Raw genomic sequence first — 21694 nt, forward strand, 5'->3', positions numbered from 1 at the left:
CAATCTCCCCGTGATGTGTACATTGTAGTTGACCATGCACTTGTTGCACAAAACATTGTCTTGGATAGAAATGTCAAACATGGCCAATCACAGTGAGATGCCGCCGATAACCCTCTCGCCAAGCCAGAAACGCCAATGGTTTCGGGCACGAATAGGCAGACTCCAAGGTCCGAAACAGCAACACCACCAGTCCCTGGATGTGTAGTCGTGCGCCGACGAGAGAGTTGCCCTTTGAATCCGACTAGTGGCAATCGCACATCTCGAAACTCCACGCCTGTCACACACGCACACGACCTCGAACCCCACAGCTCGCAATGTCGCGGCGGCCCAATCCCGCCGCTGATCGCGCTGAGCAGAACCGCGCAACGCTCAAGAACCTGGTGAAGCTTGAGGGCAACAAGGCATGCTCCGACTGCAAGAGGAACAAGCGTAGGCCACCCCAAGTCACCCCAAGCCACCCCAAGTCACCCCAACACAGGTGCAGCCTCACACACCGACTGACTGCATCTCAGACCCGCGATGGGCCAGCTGGAACCTCGGCGTCTTCATATGTATTCGGTGCTCGGGAATCCACCGCGGCATGGGCACGCACATCTCCAAAGTCAAATCGGTCGACCTCGACACCTGGACGGACGAGCAACTGCAAAGCGTGCTGAAGTGGGGCAACGCCAGGGCGAACAAGTACTGGGAGGCAAAGCTGGCACCGGGACATGTGCCTTCAGAGGCCAAGATTGAGAACTTCATTCGCACAAAGTACGAGTCGAAGCGCTGGGTCATGGACGGGCCCATGCCGGATCCTTCGACATTGGGCGAGGACGACGACGATATGGTGCGTGCTGGACGCTTGCAGTGAGGGGCAAAGGGGCAAAGGGGCAACAGCTAACGATTGTTCACAGCCATTGTCGAAGGTGCAGGAGAAGATTCAGGTGGAACGATCAGCCTCGCAACGTCTGGCTGGTAACGCCGCAGCCTCGAGACCACCTCCACCGCAAGCGAAGCCGGCGCCGGTAATCGACCTCTTTGGCGATGCAACCCCTGCCCCTCCACGATCGAGCACTGGACCGCCGGCGGCGACAAGAGCACCGCCGCTGAAGGCAGACCCTGCTCCACCGAAACAGACCAAGGCTGGCGACTCGTTGTTGGGCTTGGATTTCCTCGGTGGCAGCTCTGCACCACCGGCTAGGCCCTCTAGCACAGGACCAGCAGGTGCCTCTGCTGCCCCGTCGAGGCCTGACCTCAAGCAGTCAATCCTGTCCCTGTACGCTTCCGGGCCAAAGCCAGCAGCACAACCGCAGCCCCAGCAACATGCGCGCCAGGAGTCGTTCGGTGGTCTCGCATCACCTCAGTCGCAGACATCTCCCACACACTCAGCCTTTGGCGGCATGAACGACGCCTTCGGCAGCCTCTCCTTCAACGCTGCGCCCGCACCCAAGCCCTCGCCCTTCTCCGGCCTCGACGCCTTCTCCAGCACAAAGTCGCCCGCCTCGACATCCTCATCCACCATGTTCGGCGGCGGCGGCAACTTCTTCGACTCGAAGCCCAAGCCTCCCCCCACCCAGAACCGCACAACAAGCCCCTTGAGCGGCCTCGGCAACTTTTCTTCCCTGAACGCTCCCGCACCCTCCAAGCCCGCAGCTCCATCCTCCAGCATGGGCGGCATGGGCGGCATGGGCGATCTTCTCGACCTCTCAATGCCCTCCGCGCCCGCTCCAGCGCCGCAGCAAACATTCTCGCCCGTCGCCGCGCCTCCACCCGCGCCCTCCGCTTTCAACCTGTCCCAGCCTGCGGCTCCAGCAGCATCGAAGCCCAGCCAACCGGCCGTCAACTACGGCAACATGGACGCCTGGGGGAGCAACGACGCCTGGTCCTCCAGCGCGCCCAGCCAGCGCGCGGCTCCTGCTGCGACGACATCGCATGCACCGGCGAAGAGCCCCGGGTGGGGTGGCGATGATGACTTTGGGGGCTGGAGCAGTGCCGCGCCTACGACGACGACGACGACGACGACGACTACGACGAGCACCGCAACGAGCGCGAACAAGCCCGCGGGTGGGTTTGGTGGAGGAAACGATGATTTGTTCTCGAATGTTTGGGAGTAGAGGTTGTTTCGAGGGGTAGGAACGAGGATGGGTGGGTGGCATTTTTGAGTAATTGCATAGATCACGATTGAAGTACATGATGGACGAGGAGAAGCTGTACATGTACAGATACGAAAATGACAACAGAGCGACTGCACCGCAAGCCACATATACCTCATCCAAGGTACAAATTCGCAGCCAATCTTGTGAAGTGTATACACCTAACCCATACCAACCTCAACCTAACGCAGTCCCTGCGCAAAAGTAATGTCCAAGCATAATCCCAGCAATACCCTCAACGCCATCCAACACCGAAAATGCAACATAGCGCTCAGCCGCCCGTACAAGCTTTGTTCCCTTACAACTCCTCCTTGGTCGTCCCAGTCTTCAGACCCAAGCAAGTCTTGATACACGTATAAACAAGCTCGTTCACATCCGCCCTTGAGCTTTCCTCCCTATAGTATGTCGTAACATCAATCCTAATCTTGAACTTATTGCCTCAATCGTACAGCCCCTTCAATGCGATCAACGCCCGCCACAGCATGGCAAACGGCAGCCATAGCCCGGAATAACATCTCGGCTGCCTGCCATGCCAGAAGGCCCAGTCCGCACACCGCCGAGCATAGCGCAGTACCGGTCCAGACGAGCAGTTGGTAGGAAAGCGCACTCGCCTAGAATGCCAGATGGTATAAGAAGTACAGGATGAGCACGACGCCGATGATTATGCCCGAGAGTTTGAGGACGGCGACTTTGTTGCCCGAGGCGGCCATGCGGGTTAGTCTGCCCGCAGACCCCTTCAGACTCGTCGAAAACGAAGAGAAGGTTTCGCTCTATCACGCCACATCAGCTCGTGCTCCCTCAAAGGGTATGCATTGTGCAATGTGGAGAAGAGGGTGAATGTATGGGAAGCGGATGTGTAGGGGCATTTTTGGTTGGTGTATAGGTGGTGGAGGGCGTACCGTCGAGTCAATAACCCCCTGATCTCGCGCGTTGTCGTAGATATCTATCGTCACGCCCCGCAGCGCAGTCACTTTCGCAGAGAGCTCGTCGAGGCGCGAGTTGTTCTGCCGTTCGCGCTCGTAGGCGTCCGACATGGTTGCTTCTCTCTGTTCGTACGGGCGGGGAGTTTGAATGTGGTGTGCTCGATGCGCTGACAGATGAGGTCAGGAGTGTAAGCTGTGGGATATGCGGCGGCGTGAAGTTGGACTCGTGTGAATGTTTCGGTGCTGAGGTTCGGGCGTTGAGGCTCCGAGTGGGTACATGGGGTGACGTTAGCGCCAAGCTGGTGGACCCTGCGTGTTTCTGGGTTAGGGGTCTGGGGAAGGTGGAGATTCTGTTGCTGCATCACGCTTTCTCCAATCTCTCATGGGTTTGGTTTGTTCGAGAATGGAAAGTGGTATCTTGACTGAAATCGAACACTACACACATGCCTTACTAACAGCAGAATCCAACACAGCCGGCCTTCTATTCACTACATCTTGCATCTAGTTCACCAACTCGGTATCATGCGACGAACTGCGTTTAGATCCTCGCGAGTTCCTGATTATGCGGCAGAAGGCCCTTGTGCAGACGGACTTGTCTCGGTGTTAGAGCGACCCTGCTTCTGGCGGAAGTACACCCGCTTCGCCCACTTCCACCTCCACACCTCTGCACCGCCCAGATAGCTTATCACAGCAACAAACACCACCGTCCACTCCCAGTTGATACCATCGTGAAGGAAGACAATGTGGTTGAGCTTCAGAATGTACAGCGTTGGCACCGCTATAATAAACACAATAGTAACCGAGAAAAAGAGGAACTTGTTACCCCACAGGTGCTGCGCCCAATGCTTTATACCCTGCTCGAAACCAAAGAGGGACCGACGCGTATCGATGAGCTGCCATGCAAAGAGCAGGAACACCCAATTCGTGATAGTGTATGAGGTCGCACGCGCTCGGAAGACGGGCTGACACGCTTCGGAGTAGTCGTTAGTGCAGCCAACGCCCAGGTTGCCGTCGTTGAAGCCGTACACGACGACGGCGAAGGTGCCTATGATGCAGGCTGCCTTCACGAAGCCGTATACGAGCATGTCTGCGAAGAACTCTGGGGTGAAGACGCCGTACTTCATGTTCTGGGGTGGCCGGTTGAGGATGTCAGGGACTGCCTTTTCAAAGCCGAGGCCAGTCTCGCAGAAGGCGCCGGTACCGACCAGCATCCAGATGATCTCTACTGGACTCAGTTGGAAGACAGAGATTCCTGTGGCATCCTTGAAGGCGAGACCAGCTAGCAGGGCGACGACAAAACCCGAATTGGCTGCGAGGACGTGAAGGAGGAACTTCTGGATGTTGTCGAAGATACGGCGGCCTTCCTTGATGGCGTTGAGAATCGATGCGAAGTTGTCGTCAGTAAGCACTATATCGCTGCTCTCCTTCGCTACATCCGAGCCGGAGCCCATGGCGATACCGATATCTGATCGCTTGAGCGAAGGGGCGTCGTTAATGCCATCGCCAGCCATCGCGCAGTACCTTCCACGCCTGTGGAGGGCATCGATCATGCGGAAATTCGTCGAGGGCGCACATCGTGCTGCTACCAGTGGTAGCTGCGGTAAAGCATCCAACTCCGCGTCGGTGAGCGCGTCAAAGTCAGCGGCTGGCATAACGAGCGATTTGACTGCGTCTGCAGGCATCATGCGTAGCTCTGCAGCAGGCGGTAATATCGAAACCTCGCCAGCGATAGCGCGTGCGGTTGCAACATGGTCTCCTGTCAGCATGCGGACAGTGACACCAGCTGTCTGGCACGCGAGTACGCTGGGCTTCGACTCAGGTCGCGGTGGGTCGTAGATGCCGATGAGACTCAAGAATGTCAGGTCAGACTCGACGGTATCGCGAGGTACGTCCTCACCATTCTCGTCTTCGATGTCAGGGTTTGGAAGGATGCCAGTGTAGGGTTTGCTGGCGAAAGCGAGGATACGCAGACCTTGAGATGCCATTGCTTCCATGTTGTCGAGGATCTCTGTGCCCCTGGACTCTTCGAGTCGTGTTTCCTTCGAATCGTCACCAGGTGTAGCGACGGTATTGCATATACCTAAGACGCGTTCCACAGCACCCTTGGTGAACGCTCGGTGCTCACCGGATGGTAGGTGCGTGGCGATGACTGACCTCCTCTTGATGTCCGAATCGAAAGCGAATTCGGCAACGATATTCCAGACAGCTTTAGGACCTTGCGTTAGGCGTGATCTGCTCCAGCCAAAACGACCAGCGAAGACTTCGATAGCGACTTCGGTAGGCGCACCGCTAGCGATCCGTTCTCCTGGCTTCTTGTTGTCGCCCTTGACTTGCTCAAGCGTGGCTAGATTCACCAGTGACGCGACGTTGAGGTATTGTTCGAGTCCTGGACGGATGGAGATCCGGTTCTTCACCTCTTGTACGGCGTTCGACGCATCGAGGTCCTGCGGAGATGTCTGCGAGAAGCTTATCGAGCCAGGGGAAGGATTGCACACTTCTCTGCCGGCTTCGACAAGGTAAGTGCCAACACCTGGGAGCCAAGCCTGACGAACAGTCAATCGACCTTGTGTGATTGTTCCGGTCTTGTCAGAGCACACATCTATGATCGGTCAGTATACAGTTTCCAATGATGAGGACAGGGACATTCACCAGTGATACCGCTCAAGGCCTCCAAGCTCGACACATTCGAACCATAACGTTTCTCTCGAGCATCTTCTACGTGCCCGCCGCCATGATGACCGTCAGCACCAAGAGCAAGCTCACAGGAATAGTCCCTATCGCCGTCGTAATAGCATAGGTGATGACATTCCCTTCTCGAATCGAACTTATTAGCACCCAGCACCACAATCGCGCAGATGACCGCAATACCAAACAGCCACAGAAACAACTCCGACAACTTCTTCTGCAGCGGCGTGCCCACCGTCAAGCCCAAGAACTTGCCCACCTGCCCAGCAAAGCGCATATACCACGACATCTTCACCTCAGCATCACCACCGGAGCCATTCAGCGCGCTCGCCATCTATCCGATCTCCGTAATCATACCAGTCGCAATGACAACACCAGACCCGCGGCTCTCGACAATGGTGGTGCTGCTGAACACCATGTTCAGCCTATCACCTGGCCCGGTGTCAGGCCTTCAAAGTCGTGTTCCCATTCTTAAGTGCGGGGAGGGATTCGCCTGTCAGCATCGTTTCGTCGGCTTTCAGGTTGATGGAGGTCAGGAGGCGGATGTCGGCGGGCACGGAGTCGCCGGTTGAGAACTAGATGACGTCGCCCGGTACCTGTCCATCTTCTATCAGCACTTTTCACGTCCTCTCATCATCACGGTGGAGGATGGGAAGGAAAGGGAAGGGACGCACGATTTCAGAAGTGGAGACTGATTGTTCGTCCGTCGCGGAGGACGCTTGCGTTTGGACTCCCCAGCGGCTTGAGACTTTCGATGGTCTTCTCAGCTTTCAGGGTTTGGAAGAAGCCGAGGAAGATGTTGAAGATGGTTATCCCGCCGAAGATGCCGCCTTCGATCCAGGCTTGGATGCCGAAAGAGACGGCGAGCGTGAGGAGGAGGACGAGGGTCATGGCGCTGAAGACTTACTTGATGAAGATCCAGAGCGGTTGGACGCCGGCGCCTTGCTCGAGCTCGTTCGGGCCACGTTGGGAGAGGCGCTGGGAAGCTTCAGATGCGCCGAGGCCGGACTCTGGGTTTGAGGATAGGTATTGAACGACTTCAGTGTGGGGAAGGGTGCGCACTGGGTAAGGAAGAGAGAAGGGGGACGAGGCATCAGAGGATTTTGAGGTTGGTGCTATGGTAGGCAAGTCGAAGCGACGACGGGAAACCGAAAGTCAGGATGGTGGTTATCTGCTGAAGACGATGATGTATCGATCGGGATGATGAAAACCTTATGAACCTTTGCAGACATTTGTACACCTTCACGGAGAACGATTGTGCGATCGAGCATCCGGTCTGTTGTCTCACACTCTCCCTCTCCAGGAAGCCAAGCCTCACATACTTTGCCATATGCCAGCCTACCCATCGATCTATCCACTGCATTGTCATCGCTCACTCAAATTGCCGACCTGTTGTCGTGCAGTTGTCGTGAGCCCAATCCACTTCGTCACTGCGCAGCTTCGGCATGTTTGCAGTCACCGAGGTCATCAACAATGCAGGCCGCAAGAGGAAGCCAAGGCTCCTAGTCTGAATGGTCTTGGTATGCGTATCGTGCACGTGAGTTGGTTTTTAGTAATGGTTATGGGGTTTGGCCGGTCCGTTGTGGTGATGAAGGGGATATGCAAGACTTGTTGCTCATTGCCGGTTTGTAGTTAGTGTGGTTTGAGGGAAAGGCTGGGAGCGATGACTGTGCAAGACTGTGCAATGCTGTAGACTAAACACATCAAGAAAAGAAGCGCCTTCTCGATCTGAGCTTTTGGCCTTCTTGAACGCTGCACCCTCATGGTCGTGTAAATGCTGTTGTCAATGTCTTGTGTTCTGACCTTGTTTCTATATCTGGTCTACCTATGGTAACCTCAACTCTTCATCTATGACACAGTTTTCTCGCAACTCAAGATGCTGCGTTGACGGGCCACACTGCCAATGGGAACGGACAAGAACCTGTATCCGCCTCTTGATGATGATGCACGTGAAATACACCGTCTACACGCGTGTGGAGGCTACAGTGGAACTTTCGCTGGTGTCATAGATTTGCTGACATCGGCAGTAAGGATGCAAAAATCAACTCGATACGTTGAACATGAATGGAAACACACCGAGGTGCCTGATCTCAGGACAAAAGTTCGGGTGAATGAGGACCGAGCCACGAGAAGTTTGTTCCAAGATCTTTACGATCAACGGTCGGGCTAAGGACAGGGAACCTCCCGATTCGTGCGACTTCTCGGGAACCGTGGGGTTTGATATTCCCCCGCATAGTACTTCCCGCATTCTGGCATGTCACTTATTGCTCGCAGCTTCATGAGGCAGAAGTTCCGACCGGTCGATGGGATGGAACCGAAAGCAGAAGGAGAGCCGTTTTCAAAATACCACTCACCGTTGTGCATCCCAACACTCGAAGCAATATATGGAGTCATGATACGTCTACCGATATCTGTAGAATCCGAGATCAACCGTCAACATGAGACTTGAACAATTTCTTCCTATTGCGCTGCTCGCTGTACAGTGCGGTGCAAGCCCACAGCAAAGCCGCAAGACGTGCACCGTCAAAGCTAGCGGTACCAACCAGACTGACGATGCACCTGCAATCAGAGCAGCCTTCAAGGAGTGTGGCCGCCATGGCAAGATTGTGTTTAACCCCACAACGTACTACGTCAACTCGGTTCTGAATATCACCGATCTGGAGGACGTCGACGTCGATGTTCAAGGACAGTTGCTCGTGAGTCCGACGGTGGAACGTCGATGCTGAGTATGTGTCTAACATCAATCAGTGGAGCACCAACATCCAGTACTGGCTGAACGCGTCCCTTCCAGTCGGCTACCAGAATCAGTCCACGGCTTTCGTCCTTGGAGGCAACAATGTCCGTATCGATGGCCATGGTGTCGGTACACTGAACGGGAATGGCGACTATTGGTATCAATGGATCAAGCAGCAGCCCAACACATCGAACTACCCTGGCCGACCACTTCAGATCACCTTCAACGGACTCACAAACTCGGTCGTGAAGGGTCTTAGATTCTTGAGAAGCCAGATGTGGACTATGGCCATCATCCACAGCTATGACAGCGTCTGGCAGGACATCTTCATTAACAACACTGGTAACGTAGTGTCAAGTTGTGAGTCACCTGGATATGATCAGTACCCCTCCTTACATCAGACTTACAGCCCTCACAGCAAATACAGACGGTGTTGACACATTCTTCTCTTCGAACCTCCTTTTCAAAAACTGGACCGTCTACAATGGCGATGACTCGTTCTCCGCCAAGGCGAACAGCACCAACATCACGATCCTCGATTCGCACTTCTACCACGGACTTGGCATTGCCATTGGTTCTATCGGGCAGTACAATGACCAGTTCGAGATTGTAGAGAACATCCGCGCCGAGAATGTTTACTTCGAAGACACGCTGCATGCTTTTTATGTCAAGACCTGGACAGACGACCAAGTTGGCTTTCCTCCAAATGGTGGAGGCGGTGGTCTTGGATTCGCTCAGAATATGCAGTTGAAGAACTTGACTGTGAAGAATGCTCGTGGAGGCTTGTTCACAATTAGTCAGTGTACAAGGTTCAGTGGCGCACCTGGCGTAGGCAACTGCACCAACAGCCAGTTCCAAGTCAAAGATGTCAACATCCAGGGCTTGAAAGGAACAACAAAGGATCGTAGGGTCGTGAGTCTGCAGTGCAGTGCTGCTGCGCCGTGCACAAACATTACCCTGAGCGATGTCGATGTAAGGTTTGCTGGTAACGGCACCACGGTACCTAATTATCTCTGCGGAAATGTAGTCGGGAACAAGGGTTGGGAGTGTACGGGACAGGTCTGTGTTGGTGGAAGCGCAACCGGAGGTTGTTGATGCGGGGATGCGAAAGTTTAACGGAAGCTGTTGTGGTGCAGAGGGGATGGAGGATATCAGATCAGAACAATGCGGAAAGACCCCTCTTCCTAATCGAGACACACTAGTGACACCCCTCACGCGAACCTCCACTTTCCTCGACTCCTCAGTTGACCATCCGTCATCTATCGCATTGATCTGTCTCCTCAGCTGTCTGGGCATCTGGGCATCTCGGTCCTATTTTCTACGCCATGTTGATGTATATACCCTGTAATCGCAACCTCGGTACGACTCCGCAGAATGGTTAGGACACGCTTTCGGATCCAAACGTCGGCAAGAAGCACCGCAGGAGATGAGGAGAAGTCTATCTAGTATCTGGTTATATGTCCATTCACTGGTACAACATGGAAGCTGTGATGCGGAGTCCTCTGCAAATTGTGGAGGAAGGCGTCGGTGTTATTTCGACGTCACCCTTAGCAATAATGTCGGATGCTCAACACAGATAACAAACGCGTCAAAATATCCAGCTCTGTCATTTACATGCAACATTTGGCGTCCGAATGTCCATTCTCCTCCTCCCACACGACTGAGCGCTGTTGTCTTTCTTTGACGCGGCTACACCGCCTCGCGCCACTTGCCTTTGACAACACCATGACGGGCTCCATTCGGAAATGCCGCCATCGGCGAAGATTCTTGTTGGCACGACCGGTTTTACCCGGCAACGTCTGGGCTGGGTCGTGTAAACACAGGGTCATTTCTCAATTTTCACGATACTCGACTTTTAAGCAAAGCCGCGACCTTCCTACGATGGCGTGTATCAGAAGCCGGGCTATGGATTTGAAGAACCAAAGAATAATGTTGAGACTGTTGGAAGAGCAGCAATCGAAAAAAGCATGCCTCAGTGTATGCCTGGCCGTACAACATCGCCTTCCAAGGGAGCTCAGGGACATGATCTTTGGGTATTTGCTGCTTGAAGACGGGGTCCACGCTCGATTGTTCCATTACTATAACACGCTCGATCCGAAAGCACCGAGACATTACTGGAGCAAGGACTTTACTGGAGACGCAACCCTTCGTGAGCTGACAGAATCCTGGTATCGCTCAGTTCGGTTCGACTTTGACACGAGTCTCGACTTCCTACCACACCTGCTTGCTCAGGTCGATACTACCTTGCATTGCTTGCGACAAGAATTGATTGGGAAAGCGAGCTTCAAGATACTCCAATGCGATCTAGACAAGCGGCCTACAGCAGATGCGAATGGAATTCCTTCGCCACAGAGCCTACTATTAAAGAACATGGAGTACCTATTTCTCTTACGACCTGGCGCAAAGATCTATGTTATTCTTGAGTCTCCACTGCCATGGTTCTCAGAGTCAATAAATCTGCAGGAGCGACAAGCTCAATTCCTAGCCCGCGTACTGGACATCATCTTCCCAACCTTAATACGGTTGCGACGAGCTGGCTATGCACTAGCAATCTGTATTGATCCCGGCTCGAATGTACGGTTCCAAGATGGACAGCAAATCTGGCGTTACGAGCTGAAGAATTTGATCACGCCTAGCAATGCGCACTTCTCGTGTCAGGGCTTTGTTGAAAGATTTTTGAAGGTGCGTTGGACTCACGGACATTCCTGCAAGAATAAAGCTAAAGAAAATAGGACGACGGCAGGAAGCTCAGGTACAGGTCGCCGCCTAGGGTCACCGGCTGATATGGAGTACTCGCACGCAATGCTCAGATGCCAGGTAGCGAAAAGCACGATTGTCTTCCATGCTACCGTAGCTACTTCAGCGCATCAAATTCCCGACTCTCGGTGGCTTTTTCGCGGTTAACCACGCCACAGGTTTGAGGTCGGTCGTTGTGCATGTGGGTCAGCACAGTTGCGTTTACTGTGCCCCACATGCGTTGTGCAAACAAACGATGCCTCATTGTTGGTGAATGGCGCACTAGGCCACTCCCTACATCAGAAACCTTCGCATAGGTCTCAGGGACTCCATACAACACCTAGCATCAACCACACAACACCGCACTTGCGTTACAAACCATGGCCTCACACGATACCACGACATCGTCGGATCCAGTCCCCGTTCCCGCTGACCATCAAGATTCAAACCATCCACACTATCCGCGCGACCTGGAGCATCAACCAGGCACCCGTCGCTCATTCCTCAGCAAGAAGCGTGTTCTGATTGCATGTGGCATTGTCATGACCATTCTGCTCGTCATCGCTGCGGTCCTCTTGGGCGTTGCTCTCACGCGCAAGAACGACGATGGGAACGCGGAAGCTCCGAAAATCACTATCGTTGCAAATAACTCCACCCTAGCCCCTCTCAAGGTCCAAACTGTCTACGAGAACGCTACTACATTCGTCTACACCACCAATCGCGTGCCGCTCCTCGTCGCTCCTGCGCTGGCTACCTCCACAATCATCCTCTCGCCAACACCCCGTGCAGAAGTCAAGCTAGAGGCACCACTTCGCCCGATTCAGGCCGAGACTGCTCCTGCAACGACAACACCGAACAAACCTGCGCCTTCAGAAGCCCCATCAGGCGACACATCGCCTCGCGACTGCCTCTTTTCCGGAGCCTGGGTACTGAAGGATCAGTGCGTGGAGCACTGTCCCTCATGGGATGGTCATGAGACACATTGCGAGGTTAGCAAGCGGTCTCAGTGGGTTTGTGTGTCTTGTCCTCTTCGATCTTGAAGGATAATCTGCATGTGCTGATTGAATGGTTCTTGTTAGTGAAGCTTCAAGCGCGTCGAAGATAAGCGTTGTCCAATCCTATACCATAGGTGTAAATGAAGAAGGTGAAAAGAAGTAACCAAGGTGCTTTACGCACGTCTCTACTAATATGAGGTAGTCCATATCCTGTCACAGTGCTGTGAATTGCCATTCTAGAGTACAGTCCCTTCGCACTGGTAGCATCCTGAGTTCTTGTCGACCGGCACTCGGCTATCGACACTGTGCGTCAATAGCCCTACTTGCACTGTGAATGCACCTTGTCCCAGAGCCGTATACATATATCGGCTCTGTACCTAGCAAGATTCTCTCTAGACACTACCTCAACTGACGATCCAAACAAGCTGTTCACCGATCTTGAAAATGGCCCCCTCTAATCTGCCCAACACCAACGAGTTCGAGAACGTCAACAGCCCCGAAGTCGAGAAGTTTCCAAATCGCCTGCCCGATCGCCCTGGCGAGAAAAAGTCATATCTCAGCACCATCATCTGCAATAACAAATCCCGCATCATTGTTTGCCTTGTCTGCTTCCTGGCGATGATTGGAGGCACAGTAGCTGCCGCTATGTTCATCAGTCAAAGTATGGAGAGCATCCAGCAAGGACAAGCTGTGTTGTCTGCGATATCCTCGTCGCCGACAACAACGGCAACACCGACACCGCTGCAGTCTACTATGACGAAGACGACGATGGTCACTCAGACTTCTGTTGTGACGGGCCAAATCACAATCACTATCTCTGGACTACAGTCAACTATCTATGCCATTGCGACTGCACCTCCTGCGCCAGCTATCGCCTGCCATACTGGAGATACTAGAGTGACGTGCGGAAGCCTAGCTTCACAGCCAGAATAGTAAGAGTGACGCGTGGCCAAACTGCCAAAATAATGTTGTAACGGTTCTGGACAAGTACGTACTATTCTATAGTAAGCTCACCTGAGATGAGACGCCTCATAAGCTCGTAGGGTTTCATGTCTAAAGACACAATGCGATCCCTCTCTTCCTCGAATACCCTTACAAATGCGAGTGGCGCATTAGGTGTGGTTCGAAAAGAGCAATATGACCAAAGAACCATTTTCAGCAAAGACTGAATGTTAGTACATATGTCACGGTTTAGGGTGTGTCACGGTTAGGGTGCTCCTGCCTGTCGAACCTCACCTGCCATGAGAGTGACTGCCACGTCACACTAGCGTTGTTTACAGCTACTCACCTATACATACTGTTCGTAGCTTCACCCAATACAACCTCAGTTCAATTCTTCAATATTTCCGCACATGCGTACTGATCACTCACGATCCGCCACAACATAGCAATACTAGATTAGTTCGCTAAATTGGCAATGCACATCTCTGTGAAACTTTTCAATGCTGTAACGAGAGAAACATCAGTCAACGCCCATACCCTCATCCTCCCTATCATTCTTTCATCGTACCCCAACGTTTTCATCCTGCCTACGCAAGTGGAGCCTAGCTTACACATCGTATATCGCGTATAACTACTTCCACCTTTTTTCGCTGTCTCCAGGTCTCGGTCGTCCCGGTTCGACGTCACCACGTGGCAGGCCTGTAACCGCAACTGACATTGGCAAGCGAGTTACCGTAGTCATGTCCTGGTTACTGGAAGACAGCACCGGAGCATTATGCCCAATGAGACATGTCTAACTTCTTTTCAGCCGACACTTTGGCACATGTCGTTGTTTTTTGACTTCTAGCGATGTTCTGCAGGGGTAACAGCTTTATGCACCCCTTAGTCTGCACTACCGGTCTAACTCGGAACCACCACTTCGGTATCCGGACTCGTAAACCACCGAATATCATGTGACGTAAGCCACGTAATTACATCCTCTGACAGGCTTTCCGGCATGTTCCTGCAAGTGAAGAAGGCAATCGCTGTAGATTATGAACATCAGCCTTGCGACCTCCTAAGTATGACTCTAGCCTCTCGTGTGATTCGCGAGGCCGTTCCCATCTTTCTCTCTGTCAATGCCCTATACCTATGGTATACCGGCACTGGCTAATCAAATCTGTCCCACTAAGCCCTAGCTTCCCCAGTTCCTGCACACGATATATTGCGACTCTCCATAGTCACACCTTCTTACTCATTTCCTCATGTGCTATTACGTGCCTATTGACACTCTCCATACACGACACTCATAGCTCACCGGCACCGTTACAAATTTCGCTCGAGATGCATCAATGTTCATGACGTATTCAAGCTTCGCATGCCGACATGATAAGCTCACCTTCACTTGGCATTAGGTCTTGTTTCGCTGCCATGTATCGTACCTTCCTGGTCCAGTAAGCACCTTCGAAGCTTAGCCGGGCAGCTTGTCAACGACGCTCACGATTGAAGGAGCTTCGCGCAGGCATTGGAGAAGAAAAGCTGAGGGGAGTACAGTAACAGCGGTGAAGTTAAGATTGCAGTGTTCGAAGTTTCCTGTAAGAAGCAAAACCTGCAGAGCCTGTGCTGAGAAAAGTCGTACGGCAGATTCGTGGTGACGTACAGATCGCACCCGAAGAACAATAGCATCGGTACCGCTCCGCGCTGCAATCTTCGCCACGTTTGAGGCTACCCATGGTTATCCGGCCAATAGTTACAGTTCGTATTGAAGTAGTTGCATTCTTGGGTCTAATTACTGTAAGAAACGAGTCCCTGCTCCACAAAACTTAAGCTCCTAACAGCACAAGCCAGGCAACCAGGGTAAGCAATGCTATAGAAAGATGCACTCGATACCGCTGTCTCCTGTAGTGGTGCGGGTACAAAGTCAGGCCAACGGCCGGTTTTCGTCAAAGACAGGTGACTTTCTTACTAACTTATTGTTCCACACCGCTAACATGGCACACCTTACACAGCTTGCTACAATTTGGGCGACTGCTTCACTCATCAGTGCTCGTGCGACTTATTTCGTGGAGCATTAAGTACCTGCCAATGCTACCGGTGTCACGACCATCACCTCGCCTCAGGGCGCACAGATTCGTTACAAGCAGCCCGGTAAGCAGGGTGTCTGCGAGACGACTGAAGGCGTCGACGACTATGCCGGATACATTAGCTTGAATGAGAAGACGAACGTGTTCTTCTGGTTCTTTGAAGCCCGCGAGAATCCCCAAGAGAAGCCGGTCACGCTCTGGTTGAATGAAGGGCCCGGAAGTGACAGCCTAATCGGCCTTTTTCAGAAACATGGACCCTGCAATGTCACCGAGGATCTCAAGACCAAATTGAACCCTTACTCCTGGAACGAGCACAGCAATATGCTCTACCTGAGTCAGCCTGTTGGTGTAGGCTTCTCCTACGAGACCACAGAAGCAGACGACAAGGACAGATACTCGCTCGTTGATTTTGACACAGCAAACACCACCGAAGCTGCCGCTGTTGGTGCATGGCACACTCTGCAAGAATTTATGGAGCTCTCCCCTCAGCTTGACGCAGACATCAGGAATTTGACCTTCAACTTGTGGACCGAGAGCTACGGGGGCCACTACGGACCGGGCTTCTACAACTATTTCTACAAGCAAAACGAGGCCATTCGCAATGGCTCAATTAAGGGTGTGGAACTGCACATGGACATTCTTGGCTTCATTAACGGAATCATCAATGGGCAGAGTGCGTCCTTGTCTGATCAATTCGTGGCGGCTTAACGCTAATGTTTTCCAGTTCAAGGACCATACTACCCTGAATTCGCTGTCAATAACACCTATGGTATCAACGCGTATAACGACACAGTTTAGTAAGTCGATCGTCACTACCTGCCCTAGAGCGTACTAACCTTGATCAGTATTTTCGCGAAACAAGCATTCTACTTCCCTGGAGGCTGCAACGACCAGATCGAGTACTGCAAACAATCGAACCGCAGCACCGAAGATGGCCAGCTCACATGCTCTACTGCAATGACCCTTTGTCGATCACTCGTCGAAGAACCCTACTACAACTTTGGTGGTCGTGGTGTTTACGATATTCGTCATCCCTACGGTATGCGATAAACGTGAAGCTACGCGATCACAGTGCTAATGCAACACAGACGACCCTACGCCACCTGAGTACTTTCAAGACTTCCTCAATCTCGCCTCCACCCAGGAAGCCCTTGGCGTCAACATCAACTATACCTCCAGTCCATCGCAGGTTTTCTCCGGCTTCTCCTCCACCGGTGACTTTGTCTACTCCTTCATCGAAGACCTCTCTGAATTTCTCGGCTACGGCGTCCGCGTCGCTCTGCTCTACAGAGATACAGATTACATCTGCAACTGGTTCGGCGGCGAAGCCGTGTCCCTTGCTGTCAACCACACTGATAAAGCCGCTTTCAACGCTACCGGCTACACGACATTTCTTGTCGATGGTGTAGAGTACGGTGAGGTACGCGAGTATGGTAACTTCAGCTTCACGAGGATCTATGAGGCGGGGCACAAGGTGCCATACTATCAGCCTGTGGCTAGTCTGGAGCACTTCAAGCGTGTCTTGAATCATGTTATCATTGCTGATGGAAGCAAGGTTGTTACGAATGATTACAGCACGAATGAGACGGCGAAGGTTACGCATACTGAGCCTTACGTTGCTTTGCCGCCTACGAGCACACCGAGTGCGTACATCAGTGCTGCTGAAAGGAGGGTGAAGAGGGTATGGCGCAAGTAAATATTGGCCTGCATAGTTAGCCCCATATCAAGTGACTGATGAAGCCGATGTTAGTCAAATGCACATATTACATCAGACGACTACGAGCAACGTACATAATCTTTAATCGAGACACTCGCAGGCAACCAGGGTGTGCAATCCATTAACACATCAGCACCGAAATCTAACTAACTATAGCTGCCCGAGCTTCTTAACTCCCGCAAATGCATATGTACCAACGCCACTGATGCAGATCTATCGCTTCTTTCACTCCAAACAACACGCTAACGAGGCACAGTAAATAAAAGGAAGTAACAACGTCTAGAAACTAAACAAACCAGACCTGCGCTTGCCGAGAGGGTAAACAAGGAGCGCGGCCAGGAAAAGACCAACAGTAATACCAATCGCGATCTGCACAACCGAGAAACCAACGTTAAGCGCAATGCTATTGAGTGTGCTGCTAGCGGTGACATCTGCAGCATTGACAGTCGCAGTGCTCGATGTGTTTCGTGTAATTTGATCTGCAGAATTGAGACCAGAGACGAGCGAGCCCTGCACACTCAGACCGGAGGGAACCTGCACGAAAATAGCAGGCAGCATGGCCGCAGCAGCGAGCCCGTATCCGATCTTGCGCGTATGGGGGACAAAATCGCTGACAGAGCTTGCACGCGAATGCGTCGCGCTGTCGTTGTGGGCAGTGCTGTACTCCGAGCGCTCGACTTTAGGCAGGGGGCGAATAGCGCCGTGGCGGTTGCGAAGATACTTCTTGCGCAGCGCTATAACGCGAGGACGCAACTTGTGCTCCCAAGTATCCAGACTCCAATTCTCAACATGGCGACCGAAGCGAGCATGCACGTTGGCGGCGATACCGATTGCCAGCGCGCCGAGGGTGTTGGAGACCTGTGCGTTGGCTTTGAAGTACTGCGAGCTGTGAAAGTTGACGACGTAGCCGATGAGGGCGATGATGGCCATGGACGGCATTTGCTTGTACTTTGCCTGGTTAACAACCATGAGGCAGAGCGAAAAGGCCAGGACGAAGAGGTAGTAGAAGTGCGAAGACATTGGGTCGGTGCAGGTAGTGTTTGATGTGGCGTTCTTGTCCATCATGCCGTAGAGGACGGTGCCGATGGTGATGCCGAAACCGAGGAAGAGTGAGTAGATGATGGCGTATACCATGCGCACGGAGCCGGCTACGATGTGCTTGCTCTGAAGTTCGAGGGAAGCGCAAAGAACCATGAAACCGGGAAGGATGAGGGCGATACTAGATTGGGCCATAGCACTGAAGCAGAAGATCTCCTTTCCGTCGCTGCCACGAATGGAGCCAAGGGCACGAGCGAGGAAGCTGGTAATGACGGCAGCACCGATCTCGAAGACGTTGCTGATGAGCTCGTTGCCAGGCGCGACGATCAGCTGCAGCCAGCCAATGATGCAACCCAACACGAAGCAGAAAGGAAGATCGATGGGTCGAGCGTTGAAGGCGAAGGGAGCCACGGTAGCGGAAGCGAGACCGTATACGGGCACTCGTGGCCAGCGACCGAACTTGTTCTTCCGTCCCATGATGGCTTCCAAGCGAGGAGTTGCTTCGTCGACACCAATGCGGTCATGGACGACATCTTTGTAGATTTCGTGAACATCGCGCAGTTTTCCCAGGTCGACACCTTGCGCCGTCCTGACGAGCTTGACCTCTGAAGTGTGGATCGATGTGTCGTCGAAGGCGCAGATCATGCAACCAGGCATGTACAAGAACTGGGCTTCTATCTCCAGAATACGTGCGGACATGTTGAGGTACTCCTCCAGACGATGTGTCGGCGCACCATACATCATCAAAGCCTTGCATAGCTTGCGAAGGTAGCTCTGTCGAGCCAATGTGCCAGCGATGTGAATTTTGATCTTCAGGTCGTTCTCACGGTTCCGCCTAGGCTTCTTTACTGACTCGTCTGACTTCGAACGCTTACCCATACCTGGGCGTGTCTTCCTAACTTGCTCGACGAACTCATTGCCCAGGTCTTGCTGAGAAGGAGCGGCAAAGCTGCGAGCGGAACTACCGACAAGCGTAGAGATGGAATTCGTAGACTGATTGTTGTGGTGACGGCTGTACCATGGTTTGCTGCGGGGCGTTGTAGTCCCTGATCGAGGCGGTGACGAGGTCGGTGAGTTGGCCGCGGTCGAAGCTCCACTGAATGTGTACCCAGCGCTGAGGTTCCTTGAGTGAGAAGGTCGTCCTGATCGGCCGGCAGTAATAGGGGCTTGAGCAGCAGCGGTGGAGGCTTGCAGGAGCGTCCCCAGAACACCAGTTCGATACTTTCGCGGGCGCGCGACATGTTCGTCTTCGACCTCGACGGCGTTTGTTGGGGTAACCTGCCCGGACTGGAGGATAGGCTCTGAGTGGTACAGGTCTTCCATGCTGATCGCTGGACCAACGCCGCCGTTGCGGACAGTGTGGTTGCGCAGGAGCATGGACGCTCGCTTCATAAACTGGGGATCGTCGTCGTCTTCCTCTTCACTGTTCTCAGCAGTGTGCTCGTATGAACTGACCATGCTTTGAGGTTCCACTGAAGGCGGGGTCATCTGGCCCTGTGAGTTGCGACGAGATACTGGAGCTGAGTAGGTGCCCATTGACTGAGAAAGCTTTGCCGCTCTACGGTGAGCTTCAAGACCCGATCGCTCTTTGGCCTTCGATCTGACTGACTGTTGCCGTTCAAGCTCATCCTCGAAGGGGTTGGGTTCATCATTGAGGTAGAACTCTGGTGGCGTGCGAGGAGCTTTCCGTATGGCTGGACGGGGTCTTTGTACATCGCGAGCGGGTGGAGTGGCTCCTGCTTCCTGTGGGTATTCTTCTGAGAGGGCTATCTTGATAGATTCTCTCATCTTCCTGAGGTCGTCTTGTGAGAGATCTGCTCTTTGCAGGGGGGTGTTGCGACTACCTGAGCCAGTGTTATTGTCCTCAGGTGTCGCCGATGACGTCGGGCGTTCAGCAGCGGTATCTTCCCTCCAGACGACGCGCTTGCGCCCTGGGGTTGAAGCCATCTGGTCTTCGGAGGTGTTGTGAGAGTGCGACAGCCCAGGATCTTGGAAGGGGTCCATCTTGATATTATACTGTCGGCCTATGGCCGATGGGCGCGGAGCTTGGGAGAGTACTCTCTTGGCAGCGAACCGAAACCCCGTAGGTTGTCAATACGCACCTCTAGAACGTTGGCCTCCTTGACTCAGGATATGGAAAACTGCACGTGGGGGTAATAGTTCGCAACCGAAAGCGGCAGATAGTCTCAGGAAGGTTTGAACCGTAGCCGTATGCTGCACCTAGCGGCAGATCTCCGATGCGTAATGTCAGATGCAAGGAGCAATCAGTGCTCTACGTTCGGGTATATATGGGTCCTTTGGGCGCGATGGTACGGTGGTACAGTTGAGAATCTCCGGTGGTGATAAGACGATGTATTGTTAATTTAGCAAAGACAGGATTCCTCAGGAGGTACAAATGTAGTGGAGTTGATGACGGAATTAACGGTCGTTGGAAACAGGAGGTCGTAGTGTAGCACTTTCTTTGCAGGGTTGCGTGGTATTGATAAGGGCCCACCAACGCGGATGTGCCTGCTCGCGCTTCCGGGCGACAAGCGAACAAGCAGAAACCTTACAGATTCTGCCGTAGCGTTAGAAGACCCAGTTTTCGTCGTGAATATAAATGGCCAGAATGTTCGACGTGGACTTCGTCAGCCCAAAGGAGATACTCGGTGGATTACGGCTGCAGGGAATGTGGTACTTGGGAGGGGAACGCCAAAAATCACGACAGCCGCACCAAAAGTAAGCCGAACTTCTCGAAACTGCAGCTGCGGGTGTGGCTGCAGACGCCGGCGCCGAATATTCTTAGGGCTCTTACTGTCGCGAATTCCGATGTTGACGTACCGCAAGTGTATCGAAGATTGCGTGAGATGAGGTTGCCGCAGCTGGCCGACGTTGAAATGTTGCCAAAGCGTAGCTGTGATTCTCCCTCTTTTTGCTGGTCAAAGAACACCGACATTCCACTGCAAGTTGACGCGGTGAGGGCGCTCTTGACTGACGACAGTTTCAGGAGCTTCACTTCCGTTACTGGTGGAGATTTGCATTCGCCCATTCCAAGCATGGCAGCCAATGCGTTAGAAAAGTGGGCAGGCCGTGCCAAACTCTTGGTGGACTGGTTGAGGGAATCCAAGATAAGAACACTGTGGGTATAATTGGGTCTCCAAGCCTCGCGATGCGCGTCCTCCAATGGTCGTAAACTAAGGACCGTCGTGGGAGTGATGTGATGATAGCTAGTGGAGCAGTACGACGTGATCGAGAACCCTCAACGCTGCATCACTGTCATGACATGTTGCTAGCCGACGACGACTCGCAGCGAGCAGCGGCAAAGAGGATTGGAGTTCCTCAAGGCAGACATAATCATGATGGGTTCATTACTCATATGACAGCCGCTTGGACATTGTTGTGGTTCGCCTGGTGGCAAACAGGAGGCTGAAAACCCTGGAAAACCTGGAAAAGCTTATTCGGTCACCCGCCCAGCCGGATCAAAGCCGTGCATGCCGTGCTTCCCTCAGCGTGCAGATCCCAACAGTTGCAACACGGGCTGGCTTGTGCGATGGCTGTTTCGGTGCTTCCATCACATGTTTCTGATGGTTGGACTGCGAGGAATGCCGTGCTTTGGTGACGCTGCGTTGCCAAAAACAGCAGCACGCCAATCTCAACACCACGAACACGTCAACAAGATTCGCGTCTGATAACAACGCGCACCGTGTCCACAATGTTGTCGCAGTCGTCCTAAGCTCGCGCATATTT

General features: G+C 53.1%; 9 protein-coding genes across 9 annotated transcripts; 5 read left to right on the top strand and 4 right to left on the bottom strand.

Moving 5' to 3' along the window:
• The first annotated feature begins 34 nt into the window (after nucleotides 1-34).
• On the top strand, nucleotides 35-2502 carry BU25DRAFT_154536 (ArfGap-domain-containing protein). Its single transcript, XM_033700653.1, has 3 exons — nucleotides 35-429; nucleotides 513-829; nucleotides 897-2502. The coding sequence occupies exons 1-3, from the start codon at nucleotides 315-317 to the stop codon at nucleotides 2094-2096; spliced, it is 1632 nt and encodes a 543-aa protein (XP_033558685.1). The 5' UTR covers nucleotides 35-314; the 3' UTR covers nucleotides 2097-2502.
• On the bottom strand, nucleotides 2422-3393 carry BU25DRAFT_154532 (uncharacterized protein). Its single transcript, XM_033700652.1, has 2 exons — nucleotides 3035-3393; nucleotides 2422-2905 (listed from the first exon to the last, which is right to left on the bottom strand). The coding sequence occupies exons 1-2, from the start codon at nucleotides 3167-3169 to the stop codon at nucleotides 2747-2749; spliced, it is 294 nt and encodes a 97-aa protein (XP_033558686.1). The 5' UTR covers nucleotides 3170-3393; the 3' UTR covers nucleotides 2422-2746.
• A 225-nt stretch (nucleotides 3394-3618) lies between these two features.
• Nucleotides 3619-6077, bottom strand: BU25DRAFT_493497 (metal cation-transporting ATPase; the record flags this gene model as incomplete). The annotated part of the gene is made up of 2 exons (XM_033711717.1): nucleotides 3619-5657; nucleotides 5708-6077. 2 exons carry the CDS (start codon nucleotides 6075-6077, stop codon nucleotides 3619-3621), a joined length of 2409 nt encoding a protein of 802 aa, XP_033558687.1.
• Nucleotides 6078-6186: 109 nt separating this feature from the next.
• BU25DRAFT_461030 (uncharacterized protein) lies at nucleotides 6187-6634 on the bottom strand (the record flags this gene model as incomplete). The annotated part of the gene is made up of 2 exons (XM_033710399.1): nucleotides 6187-6318; nucleotides 6461-6634. The coding sequence occupies 2 exons, from the start codon at nucleotides 6632-6634 to the stop codon at nucleotides 6187-6189; spliced, it is 306 nt and encodes a 101-aa protein (XP_033558688.1).
• Nucleotides 6635-8181: 1547 nt separating this feature from the next.
• BU25DRAFT_461031 (glycoside hydrolase family 28 protein) lies at nucleotides 8182-11260 on the top strand (the record flags this gene model as incomplete). The annotated part of the gene is made up of 5 exons (XM_033710400.1): nucleotides 8182-8439; nucleotides 8492-8837; nucleotides 8896-9381; nucleotides 10657-11159; nucleotides 11210-11260. The coding sequence occupies 5 exons, from the start codon at nucleotides 8182-8184 to the stop codon at nucleotides 11258-11260; spliced, it is 1644 nt and encodes a 547-aa protein (XP_033558689.1).
• A 167-nt stretch (nucleotides 11261-11427) lies between these two features.
• On the top strand, nucleotides 11428-12354 carry BU25DRAFT_154586 (uncharacterized protein). The gene has a single exon (XM_033700654.1). The coding sequence runs from the start codon at nucleotides 11594-11596 to the stop codon at nucleotides 12251-12253; it is 660 nt and encodes a 219-aa protein (XP_033558690.1). The 5' UTR covers nucleotides 11428-11593; the 3' UTR covers nucleotides 12254-12354.
• Nucleotides 12355-12652: 298 nt separating this feature from the next.
• BU25DRAFT_423967 (uncharacterized protein) lies at nucleotides 12653-13141 on the top strand (the record flags this gene model as incomplete). The annotated part of the gene is made up of 1 exon (XM_033708245.1): nucleotides 12653-13141. One exon carries the CDS (start codon nucleotides 12653-12655, stop codon nucleotides 13139-13141), a length of 489 nt encoding a protein of 162 aa, XP_033558691.1.
• Nucleotides 13142-15120: 1979 nt separating this feature from the next.
• Nucleotides 15121-17008, top strand: BU25DRAFT_433432 (alpha/beta-hydrolase; the record flags this gene model as incomplete). Its single annotated transcript, XM_033708777.1, has 6 exons — nucleotides 15121-15192; nucleotides 15250-15886; nucleotides 15938-16010; nucleotides 16059-16252; nucleotides 16302-16856; nucleotides 16986-17008. 6 exons carry the CDS (start codon nucleotides 15121-15123, stop codon nucleotides 17006-17008), a joined length of 1554 nt encoding a protein of 517 aa, XP_033558692.1.
• BU25DRAFT_441906 (DUF1212-domain-containing protein) lies at nucleotides 16992-19972 on the bottom strand (the record flags this gene model as incomplete). The annotated part of the gene is made up of 2 exons (XM_033709261.1): nucleotides 16992-19384; nucleotides 19424-19972. The coding sequence occupies 2 exons, from the start codon at nucleotides 19970-19972 to the stop codon at nucleotides 17210-17212; spliced, it is 2724 nt and encodes a 907-aa protein (XP_033558693.1). The 3' UTR covers nucleotides 16992-17209.
• Nucleotides 19973-21694: the final 1722 nt, after the last annotated feature.

The sequence above is a fragment of the Macroventuria anomochaeta genome, assembly GCF_010093625.1.
Source record: "Macroventuria anomochaeta strain CBS 525.71 unplaced genomic scaffold BU25scaffold_30, whole genome shotgun sequence".
Taxonomy (NCBI): Eukaryota; Fungi; Ascomycota; class Dothideomycetes; order Pleosporales; family Didymellaceae; genus Macroventuria; species Macroventuria anomochaeta.

What these genes read in the sequence shown, in the direction of transcription:
- BU25DRAFT_154536 (XM_033700653.1), top strand. Translation starts at nt 315, where the DNA reads ATGTCGCGGCGGCCCAATCCCGCCGCTGATCGCGCTGAGCAGAACCGC. An exon ending in CGACTGCAAGAGGAACAAGC is followed by an intron (nt 430 to 512) that starts GTAGGCCACCCC and finishes ACTGCATCTCAG; the next exon opens with ACCCGCGATGGGCCAGCTGG. An exon ending in GCGAGGACGACGACGATATG is followed by an intron (nt 830 to 896) that starts GTGCGTGCTGGA and finishes GATTGTTCACAG; the next exon opens with CCATTGTCGAAGGTGCAGGA.
- BU25DRAFT_154586 (XM_033700654.1), top strand. Translation starts at nt 11,594, where the DNA reads ATGGCCTCACACGATACCACGACATCGTCGGATCCAGTCCCCGTTCCC.
- BU25DRAFT_154532 (XM_033700652.1), bottom strand. Translation starts at nt 3,169, where the DNA reads ATGTCGGACGCCTACGAGCGCGAACGGCAGAACAACTCGCGCCTCGAC. An exon ending in AGGGGGTTATTGACTCGACG is followed by an intron (nt 2,906 to 3,034) that starts GTACGCCCTCCA and finishes GTGGCGTGATAG; the next exon opens with AGCGAAACCTTCTCTTCGTT.